This window comes from Oncorhynchus masou, chromosome 28 (assembly GCF_036934945.1).
Source record: "Oncorhynchus masou masou isolate Uvic2021 chromosome 28, UVic_Omas_1.1, whole genome shotgun sequence".
In the NCBI taxonomy this organism is placed as follows: domain Eukaryota; kingdom Metazoa; phylum Chordata; class Actinopteri; order Salmoniformes; family Salmonidae; genus Oncorhynchus; species Oncorhynchus masou.
The window spans coordinates 15624388-15635883 of NC_088239.1; the positions used below are offsets into that span (position 1 = coordinate 15624388).

At 42.0% G+C, this 11496-nt stretch overlaps 1 protein-coding gene across 2 annotated transcripts in view; it reads left to right on the top strand.

The window, feature by feature from the left end:
- Nucleotides 1–11466, top strand: part of LOC135517248 (serine/threonine-protein kinase Sgk3-like) — a 31768-nt gene extending 20302 nt beyond the window's left edge. For both annotated transcript variants that reach the window (XM_064941376.1, XM_064941377.1), the window contains 7 exons: nucleotides 3107–3219; nucleotides 5423–5459; nucleotides 8532–8618; nucleotides 8755–8850; nucleotides 8976–9131; nucleotides 9716–9805; nucleotides 9923–11466. In XM_064941376.1, coding sequence (XP_064797448.1) covers nucleotides 3107–3219; nucleotides 5423–5459; nucleotides 8532–8618; nucleotides 8755–8850; nucleotides 8976–9131; nucleotides 9716–9805; nucleotides 9923–10090 — 747 coding nt within the window. In that variant the 3' untranslated portion in view covers nucleotides 10091–11466. The remainder of the gene's footprint in view (nucleotides 1–3106; nucleotides 3220–5422; nucleotides 5460–8531; nucleotides 8619–8754; nucleotides 8851–8975; nucleotides 9132–9715; nucleotides 9806–9922) is intronic.
- The last annotated feature ends 30 nt before the right edge of the window (nucleotides 11467–11496 follow it).

Below are 11496 nucleotides of genomic sequence, written 5' to 3' on the forward strand. Positions count from 1 at the left end.
AATGAACTTATCCTCTGCAGCAGAGGTAACTCTGGGTCTGCCTTCCCTGTGGCGGTCCTCATGAGAACTAGTTTTTTCATAGCGCTTGATGGTTTTTGCGACTGCACTTGAAGAACCTTTCAAAGTTCTTGAACTGTTCCGTATTGACTGACATTCATGTCTTAAGCAAAGAGAAATGAAAATCAATCATTACTTTATGAGCTGTTCTTGCCATAATATGGACTTGGTATTTTACCAAATAGGGCTGTCTTCTGTATACCCCCTACCTTGTCACAACACAACTGATTGGCTAAAACGCATTGAGGAGGAAAGAAATTCCACAAATTCACTGTTAATTGAAATGCATTCCAGATGACTACCTCATGAAGCTGGTTGAGAGAATGCCAAGAATGTGCAAAGCTGACATGAAGGCAAAGGGTGGATATATGAAGAATCTCAAATATAACATATATTTTGGAGCCCACTGTATGTCAAGTTGTCAGTAGGCTATAGTAACCTATGCTTCAGAGGGGAGGGGCAGGTAGCCTACGCACACCCACTGGCAAAGATTTCCAGCTGGCAGGCAGACACTGGAATACGTTTCTGAGGGACAGAGTGCATAGGAGCTTTGTCATTTTTTTGTGAGACTGGAAAAAAATGTCCGGAATGTAAAATAATGTTATTAACCGGTTCCCATGCTTTTAAAATAATGGTTCTGTTCCGGAACAGTATAGATCATTCCGTTCGGGTTCTGTTCCTCTAATAATTCTGTTATTTTCCAGTTTTCGGTTCTGTTCCCTGAACCGGTTACAACTCTTGGTACTAACAAAACAGCCTGGTTTTTAATCATAAAGAAGTGTTTTTCAACTTTGGCTGAAGACATTTCTTATGTCCAGTGGTACAAAGAACATAATTCAAGGTAGATTTAACCACTTAATGCTGATCCATGATATGTGACTTGCCCCTATCCCAATATTAAACCACTGATCCAGGATATGCTACTTTCCCCTATCCCAATGTTAAACCACTGGTCCGGGATATGCCGCTTACCCCTATCCCAATGTTAAACCACTGGTCCGGGATATGCCGCTTACCCCTATCCCAATATTAAACCACTGGTCCGGGATATGCCGCTTACCCCTATCCCAATATTAAACCACTGGTCCGGGATATGCCGCTATTACCCCTATCCCAATATTAAACCACTGGTCCGGGATATGCCGCTTACCCCTATCCCAATATTAAACCACTGGTCCGGGATATGCCGCTTACCCCTATCCCAATATTAAACCACTGGTCCGGGATATGCCGCTTACCCCTATCCCAATATTAAACCACTGGTCCGGGATATGCCGCTTACCCCTATCCCAATATTAAACCACTGGTCCGGGATATGCCGCTTACCCCTATCCCAATATTAAACCACTGGTCCGGGATATGCCGCTTACCCCTATCCCAATATTAAACCACTGGTCCGGGATATGCCGCTTACCCCTATCCCAATATTAAACCACTGGTCCGGGATATGCCGCTTACCCCTTTCCCAATATTAAACCACTGGTCCGGGATATGCCGCTACCCCTATCCCAATATTAAACCACTGGTCCGGGATATGCCGCTTACCCCTATCCCAATATTAAACCACTGGTCCGGGATATGCCGCTTAGCCCTATCCCAATATTAAACCACTGGTCCGGGATATGCCGCTTAGCCCTATCCCAATATTAAACCACTGGTCCGGGATATGCCGCTTACCCCTATCCCAATATTAAACCACTGGTCCGGGATATGCCGCTTACCCCTATCCCAATATTAAACCACTGGTCCGGGATATGCCGCTTACCCCTATCCCAATGTTGACAGTAAACTGTAAACATTTACATAGAGTTTATAGCCTGTTTTTAGTTTATACACTTCAAAAGGAATCAGCTGCGACCCACTCCCAATCTACCATTTAAGTGTTAAAAAACCCATACATTTCAAAGCTTCCTTTTCAATAAAAGGAACTGTACAGTGTAGGTGGTGGGAGCTGAATTTCCACATTTGAAGAAGCACATCCTGGCCATTAGTGCAACGTTGGCCAATGTAACTCCATAAAAATATTTATTAGCATTTTTATGGCATTCTGGGACTGTCAGAAAGAGCCAAAAGTAAGAATAATTGACAAGATGATTGAAGGTTTGTAATGTTTCTCTAACCTTGGTGTAATGGCCAGTCTGTATAAATATTTTGACAGTATTAAAATATTATAGATATCTACAAAAAAGCTACCGAGGTCTATGGATTTCCCTTATCCTGATCCCAGATTTGTAGGCTAACTCCTTTCATTATCGTTGTCATCAGTATGTGCTTTAGCTGGGGGGCTCTATCTCCTCCGAAACCACTGAATCTGTGTTGCCTTTCCAGTTTTCCAGAGTGCAGAGGCTAATCTCATAGTTCATGCCATGTTGATGCTAGCACTTAGTTAATCCCCCAAACTTGCTGCTTGAGTCAATTGTAATTGTGATGTGGAATTTGCAGACAGGGCAGGAAGTTTGACCCACGTCTCTGTGTCATGACTCGGCTACAATTGTTGTTAGCAACCTGGGCTAAATATCACTCCATACTCTGTCCGTTACTTTATTATGATGTACTGCCAAAATAAAGGAAACACTTGAGTAAGTGAGGGATACAAAGTCTTTTGAAAGCTGGCGCTTCCACACAGGTGTGGTTCCTGAGTTAATTAAGCAATTATCACATCCTATCGTGCTTAGGGTCATGTATAAAAATGCCCAGTTGTGCATTATTTTGGCTGCCATGGCTAGAAGAGGACATCTCAGTGACTTTGAAAGAGATCTCAAAGGAGCATAGGGTGTTTAAAGGGTGTGTGTGTGTCAGTCACCAGATCTCAACCTAACTGAACCAGCGTTTTCCACCGCCATGAGCAAAACTCCAAATTAAGAATGGTGTCATATCCCTCCAATAGAGTTCCAGACACTTGCAAATCTATGCCAAGGCACATTGAAGCTGTTCTGGCGGCCCAACAACCTATTAAGACAATTTATGTTGGCGTTTCCTTTATTTTGGCAGTTTCCTTTATTCCTCTGTGATGTCTCACTGGCACTGTGGCTGTATTCTATCATTTCAGCTTTTCTTCCATCTTCAAAAAGAACGGACCTTTCCGGAACCCAGAGCCAAGTTCTACATCGCAGAAATGGCAAGCGCACTGGGCTATCTGCATTCTCTCAACATAGTTTACAGGTACATGGATTGTGTGTATGTATACAAAACATTAAGAACACCTGCTCTTTCCATTATATCGACTGACCAAGTGAATCCAAGTGAAGGCTATGATCCCTTATTGATGTCACTTGTTAAATCTACTTCAATCCATGTAGATGAAGGGGAGGAGACAGGTTAAAGAAGGATCTTTAAACCTTGAGACATGGAATGTGTATGTGTGCCATTGAGTGTGAATGGGCAAGACAAAGGATTTAAGTGCCTTTGAACGGGGTATCGTAGTAGGTGCCATGCGCAAAGGTTTGTGTCACGAACTGCAACGCTGCTGGGTTTTTCAAGTTCAACAGTTTCCCGTGTGTATTAAGAATGGTCCACCACCCAAAGGACATCCAGCCAAATTGACACAACTGTGGGAAGCACTAGAGTCGACATGGGCCAGCAACCCTGTGGAACGCAATCAAAACACCACGTAGAGTCCATGTCCTGAAGAATTGAGACTCTTCTGAGGGCAAACTCAATATTAGGGCAAACTCCATATTAGGATGGTGTTCCTAATGTTTGGTATACTCAGTGTGTGATGAGTAACCTTGCCTGAGCATGGGCTTTGGCTCAACAGGCAAACCCAGTCTTGAGGTGTGCAGGAGTCCCATGTTCAAATCCAGTCAGCGGCAAAGGCTGTATTGGATAAGTGAGTCACCCATGTGGACAGGCTGGCTGGTTGTCTTGGCTCTGGTACACCAGTTGGCTGGAGGTCTGTAGTAGAGAGTGAATGCCATCCTGAGCCAGCTTCCACCCGGTTACTCAAACCTGCACCTTAGATTCTGCTGCCCTATGTATGTATGTACATAGACTTGGGATCACTTTAAGAATAGAACACTAGCCACTACTGTTTTACTCATTTCATATGTATCTACTGTATTCTATTCTACTGTATTTTAGTCAATGCCACTCCGACATTGCTCGTCCTAATATTTCTTAATTCCGTTATTTTAGATGTGAGTATTGTTAGATATTACTGCACTGTTGCAGCTAGGAATACAAGCAATAATATTTGATTTGAATGTTAGACACATTCTAAGGTTTCTCATGTCGTGAAACAGTTTCCACATTAAATATCCTGAATGAGCAATGAATGCAACACACATCCCCTTTTTAATTAGTGGGAAAAGTCCATCTTCAAATAGTCTTTTGTGAAAATCCTGGAACTTTGATATTTGAAGTGTTCCTTTTTCAAGAGGTCGGCTGTAGTAATGTTTATTAAGTCCAATGTCACTGCTGTCATGGTTGCAGCACGTGTATAGTCGTTCATTAACTGACATGTATTGTTCTCTACCTTTTTTTGCCCTTCGTGCTGTTGTCTGTGCCTAACCATGTTTATACCATGTGCTACAGGTTAGTACGTAGGGTGCACTGATTGGTGTCACCTCATTTGTCAGTATGTGTTACACCTGTGCTGGTTGCCATCTTGTTAGTGGGAAAGCCCTACATGTTTTGTTTTGGTTGAGGTGAGTGACTGTTAGTTCCCATTCTGTTTGAGCTGGGGAACGTAACGCATGTTGGTGCTGCTACCATGTTATCTTAGGTCTGGTGTGTAGTGTAGTGTGGTGGTGTCTTGTCGTGATGTGTGTTTTTGTCCCACATTTAAATGTTTAATCCTCGTCCCTACAGGAGGCCTTTTGCCTCTTGGTAGGCCGTCATTGTAAATAATAATTTATTCTTAATTGACTTGCCTAGCTAAATAAAAACATGTGAAGGCAATTTTCCCTCAACATGGGTCTGTCCCCATAGTCCCTCAAGCCATCCACTTTGCCTGTCGTTTCAGTTTGTGTAACCTTTAACTAGGCAAGTCCAGAAAAAATTCTTATTTTCAATGACGGCCTACTGGGGAACAGTGGGTTAACTGCCTTGTTCAGGGGCGGAATGACAGATTTTTACCTTGTCAGCTCGGGGATTCGATCCAGCAACCTTTTGGTTACTGGCCCAACGCTCTAACCACTATGCTACCTGCCACCTCCGGTTTAGTGTAATGCTGGTTCAGTGACTCATGTACATTGATATCAACTGGATGCAAATCGCTAGGATTAAAGAAACCTCTCTTGATGATTGTTTTGATATCCTCTGTTGCCCAGAAGTAGGAAGATAATAGCTCTTGTAATCCATTAAGCACAGTTCTATTATCCAATATCAACAACGTTGGATAATGTTCATGTTTGTTTTTTCACAGGGACTTGAAGCCAGAAAATATCCTTCTCGACTTTGAAGTAAGTGTGACATCCTAACTCATTTGCAGTGCATAAGTAATCTGTTTTATATGTGGTCGCTTAGGGCTGTATGCAATTGAAACTGCATTAGGAATATTTTTGCTTAACAACTGCATTCGTACAAATGTATCTTGACAACTGAAATCCTCCTCCCATGAATGTAGTCTACCTGGTATTTTAACATTACCCCAAATAATTCTGCACATCAGTTTAATCTCAAGGAAAGTGTTTACTTTAGCCTTTACAACACTGAAACAAATATATGCATTCAACATGTTGGTCCCATGTTTTCATTAGCTGAAATAAAAGATCCCAGAAATGTTCCATATGCACAAAAAGCCTATTTCTCTCAAAATGTGTGCACACATCACTGTTAGTGTGCATTTCTCCTTTGCCGAGATAATCCATCCCCTTGATAGTTGTGGCATATCAAGAAGCTGATTAAACGGCAAGATCATTACACAGGTGCACCTTGTGTTGGGGACAATAAAAGGCAACTCTAAAATGTGCAGTTTTGTCACACAACACAATGCCACAGAGGTCTCAATTTTTGAGGGAGCGTGCAATTTGCATGCTGCCTGCAGGAATGTCCACTAGAGCAGGAATGTCCACAGATAATTTAATTTCTCTACCATAAACCACCTCTCGCGTTATTTAAGAGAATTTGCCAGTACTTCCAACCGGCCTCACAACCTCAGATTATGTGTAATGTGTCGTGTGGGCAGACGGTTTGCTGATGTCAACGTTGTGAACAGAGTACCATGTGGTGGCAGCGGGGTTATGGTATGGGTAGGCATAATCTACGGACATCGAACACAATTGGATTTTATCAATGGCAATTTGAATGCACAGAGAAACCGTGACGAGATCCTGAGGCCCATTGTGCCATTCATCCTTTGCCATCACCTCATGTTTCAGCATGATAATGTCGCAAGGATCTGTACTCAACTCCTGGAAGCTGAAAATGTACCATTTATTCCATGGCCTGCATACTCACCAGACATGTCACCCATTGAAAATGTTTTGAATACTTTGGCTCAACTTGTAAGACGGCGTGTTCTAGCTTGTGCCAATATTTGTTATTGTTATTTTGTTACTTTTCATTTTATTTTTTACTTTAGTTTATTTAGTAAATATTTTCTTAACTCTATTTCTTGAACTGCATTGTTGGTTAAGGGCTTGTAAATGCTATTACACCGGTTGTATGCGGCACGTGACAAATAAAATGGATTTGATATCCAATAACTTCGCACAGCCATTGAAGGGTGGGACAACATTCCACAGACTACAATCAACAGCCTGATCAACTCTATGCAAAGGAGATGCGTTGCTCTGCATGAGGCAAATGGTGGTCTCACTAGATAATGACTGGTTTTCTGATCCACGCCCTTAACTTAAAATAATAATATCTTTTTTTTTTTTATCTGGGACCAACAGATGCATATCTGTATTTCCAGTCATGTAAAATCCATAGATTAGGGCCTAATTATTTTTTTTCAATTGACTGATTTCTTTAGATGAACTAACTTTGTAAAATGTTTTAAATTGTTGCGTTTTGATATTTTTGTAGAGTTTAAATGTTTTCAGTGTTTACTACTAAACTCAGCAAAAAAAGAAACGTCCTCACACTGTCAACTGCTTTTATTTTCAGCAAACTTAACATGTGTAAATATTTGTATGAACAAGATCCACAGACATGTAACTAACAGAAATTGCATATTGTGTCCCAGAACAAAGGGGGAGGGGGGCTGTATGGCTGGTGGAATTGTCATGCTGGAGGGTCATGTCAGGATGAGCCTACAGGAAGGGTACCACATGAGGGAGGAGGATTTCTTCCCTGTAACGCACAGCATTGAGATTGCCTGCAATGACAACAAGCTCAGTCCGATGATTCTGTGACACACCACCCCAGACCATGATGGACTCTCCACCTCGAAATCTATCCCGCTCCAGAATACAGGCCTCGGTGTAACACTCATTCCTTCAAAGATAAACGCGAATCCGATGGTGAATCCATGGTGAGACAAAACCGTGACTCGTCAGTGAAGAGCACTTTTTGCCAGTCCTGTCTAGTCCAGCGATGGTGGGTTTGTGCCCATAGGCGACATTGTTGCCAGTGACGTCTGGTGAGGACCTGCCTTACAACGGGCATACAAGCCCTCAGTCCAGCCTCTCTCAGACTATTGCGGACAGTCTAAGCACTGATGGATGGATTGTGCTTTCCTGGTGTAACTCGGGCAGTTGTTGCTATCCTGTACCTGTCCCGCAGTTATGTTCAGATGTACCGATCATGTGCAAGTGTTGTTACACGTGGTCTGCCACTGCAAGGACAATCAGCTGTCTGTCCTGTCTCCCTCTTAGGCGTCTCACAGTACGGACATTGCAATTTATTACCCTGGCCACATCTGCATTCCTCATGGCTCCTTGCAGCATGCCTAAGGCACGTTCACGCAGATGAGCAGGGCCCCTGGGCATCTTTCTTTTGGTGTTTTTTCAGAGTCAGTAGAAAGGCCTCTTTAGGGTCCTAAGTTTTCATAACTGTGACCTTAATTGCCTACCACCTGTAAGCTGTTAGTGTCTTAACGACCGTTCCACAGGTGCATGTTCATGAATTGTTTATGGTTCATTGAGCAAGCATGGGAAACAGTGTTTAAACCCTATACAATGAAGATCTGTGAAGTTTTTTTTTTGAATTTGACAAATTACCTTTTAAAGCCAGGGTCCTGAAAAGGGACGTTTATTTTTTTGAGTTTAGTCATTGGAAAAAATTATAAGATGAATGTCTCAAACTAACCAATCCAACAGGTCATAAAGAAAGCAAGTGTCTGTGGTGAAGCCTAATACTTCACCAGCTAACACATCTCACATGAACGGCAGTGTCAGTTTGTGATTTGATTGTTTAACTGATGCGTTTCCTGACCGGCCATATTGAGACTGAGGAAATTGCGAGTGTCCTGAGAGTTGGCTACTCTGGCCAAAATTCCACAAAGAAAATGTATATTCTTCAGTTCTGACTGAGAATAATGGTGGCAAACACTGTCTAAAATTGTCCCTGACTCCCCTTCTTTAAAGGGACATATAGTTTTGACGGACTTCGGATTGTGCAAGGAAGGCATTTCTCAAGCCGAGACGACGAGCACATTTTGTGGGACACCTGAGGTAATGTTGAACATGTTTTCCAGGACAGCATATGTAATAAGGCATAATAACCTTTTTTAATGTCTGGACCACTGTTCTGGATTGAGACTGAAAAGGCCTGTCATTGCTAATTTTATTTAACTTCCTCCCCCCCTAGTACCTAGCTCCAGAGGTCCTGAGGAAACAACCGTATGACAACACAGTGGACTGGTGGTGTCTAGGATCAGTGCTCTATGAAATGCTCTTTGGCCTGGTGAGTTACAGTAGTAGACATTGAAAACAGGCACAATGTGTACGGACAGAACACACCTTTGACATAATGCCTGATCACACACTGTCTTAACAGTAACACACATCTATCTCCCCTCTGTTCCACAGCCTCCGTTCTACAGCAGAGACACCCATGAGATGTATGAAAACATCCTCCACAAACCCTTGATGATGCGTCCCGGAGCGTCCAACACGGCCTGGTCCCTCCTGCAGGCTCTACTGGAGAAGGACGGCACACACAGACTGGGCTCCAGAGACGACTTTGTGAGTGGTGACCCTCACAGCATGGCAGTGGTTTATGGTTTTATGTCACCCATCTCATTTAGTTAGAAAATATTCCAGTGACCCAAGACTTTTTAAATACTCCAAATTCACTAAATACACACATTGACCTTCCTCGAAGTCACAAGAGGTTGGTGGCACCTTAATTGGAGAGTGCGGGATCATGGTGTGAATGTAGCGGAATAGTTGGAATGGTAACAATTACATAAAACCTATGGTTTCCAGGTGTTTGATGCCATTCCATTTGCTCCGTTCCGTCCATTATTGTGAGCTGTTCTACCCTCAGCAGCCTACAGTGCTCTAAATCCCAAGCTACCATTTATTTAAGTAACACAGCAGTATGCTTCATAGTCTCACAACTGTGACTCATGTATTGCTGATGGCATCTGACTCTCTCTGGTGGAGAAACATTGTCATGACCAGGAGTTGCTCAATAGCTGCAGTGTCTGGCAATGTTCATTTCTTCTTGGCAGATGGATTGCATTACATCGCTTTCATCAGTATGAAGTAATAGTATTTGCCTTGGTTGTTCTAGAACTGAAAAAGCTCTATTCTCTTTTTTTCAGAATGAGATCAAAGCACATAACTTCTTCTCTGCGATCAAGTGGGATGACCTGGAACAGAGAAAGGTTCCACCTCCATTCACTCCCAATGTGGTAAATGTTCTCAGGGTTACATGTGATTCTGATGTATGGCAACACACGGCAGATGCAACACCAGACCACAAGCATGAATGAACTGATGTTTGTTTTTTCCTCTTTCCTGTTTTGCAGAATTCTCCTTACGACATCACAAACTTTGATCCAGAATTCACAGATGAGACCGTTCCAAACTCTGTGTGCTATACGGAACATGCCATAGTCAACGCCAGTGTAATGGAGGCTGATGATGCCTTTCTAGGTTTTTCCTACGCACCCCCCTCAGATGACTCTTTCCTATGAAAGACTTGCTGTGAGGACCTGCCCCAGAGTTCTGTGAAATTGCCTTAATTTTTTATTTATTTTTACAAGGAGCACGTGCACCTAAGTTGAAAAAAGTAGATGCACACAAAGAAATGTAGGACCACATTGAGAAATATTTGAGGTAAGAAAGCTAGAATCCTTAATTATTCTAGGCGAACTGGTGCTCCTAAATAAAAATTCCATGTCGCACAGCAAAATCTTAAGGCACATATGCGATCAAAATGGATGCACTGTAGAGCCTTGGCCTTAACCCAGTATTATTCTATCCTGGTCCTGGAAATCTATAGGGTATGCAGGATTTGTTCCAGCCCAGTAGCTTGTTGATTAGTGTATTTAGGTGTGTTAGTGCTGGTCTGGAACAAAGCCTGCACACCCTGTGTGTCTCCAGGATCAGGACTGAAAAACACTGCCTTAACCTGTCCTAAATATTTTGAATAAAAGGGAATAATTTATATTGTGGATGAACCCGTTTTGAGAAAAGCCAAAGTGAGTAGAACTTATGAAAAGGGTTTGGGTTGCAGACTGTGTCAAGAAACCTTTATTTTTACCTAATGATATTTATAACAAATTATATTTTTAAGAAATGTCGGCCATATTTCTTTCTTGACACGTATTGGTTGTTGGCTCATGTCCATTTTGGTTCTTTGTTTGAAGAAATGAGGACTATCAGTGTGATGTTGTCAGGGTGGGGTGGGTAAAAAAATAAATATGTCCCCGACATAAAATCCTAAATTTAAGTGGTGAGTTGGGATGAAAGCCCTTCCTCAAAATCTTTTCGTTCCACTTTAAAAGCAGACTTTGTGGATTTAATGAAATGGCAGTGAACATGTCATTTATATGCTTTCAGAACAGCTAAAAGAAATTGTTTTGTCTCTTCCAATATCAAACGATTTGTTATCCTAACAAGATCACTGGTTAATGGTATATTTAGAAAGTGCTTGTAGTAGGTTTATTTATAGATTCATTGTTAATTTGTGGTGGGGGGGTTCTCAGTCGGAAATACTAGGTCACGGAATATAGTCGTGTTGAGAGGTCATTTCAGTTCAGATTTTCATTGTGTGTGTTTGTTTATATAGACCGTTTCTGTAATGGCTCCAGTGACTTTACTTTGCAAACAGGTGCTGCGCCATCTGATTTATTTCTGTGGTTTGCTTGCCTGTCTGTGTTATAGTTTACAAGCTCATAATCTTGCTTTAATTGACACTCAGATATTCCTTAGAAAACCTCAACCACCAGACTAGGATTTCCATACCATTTCTAACTAACGAGTGTTGTCAACATGCCTCATTGTTCAATACAATGCCTTGGATGTACTGTACATTAAAATAATAATTAAATGAACCAACAAGTTTGTTTTCGATGTCTTGTTTATTACGGGGATGGGG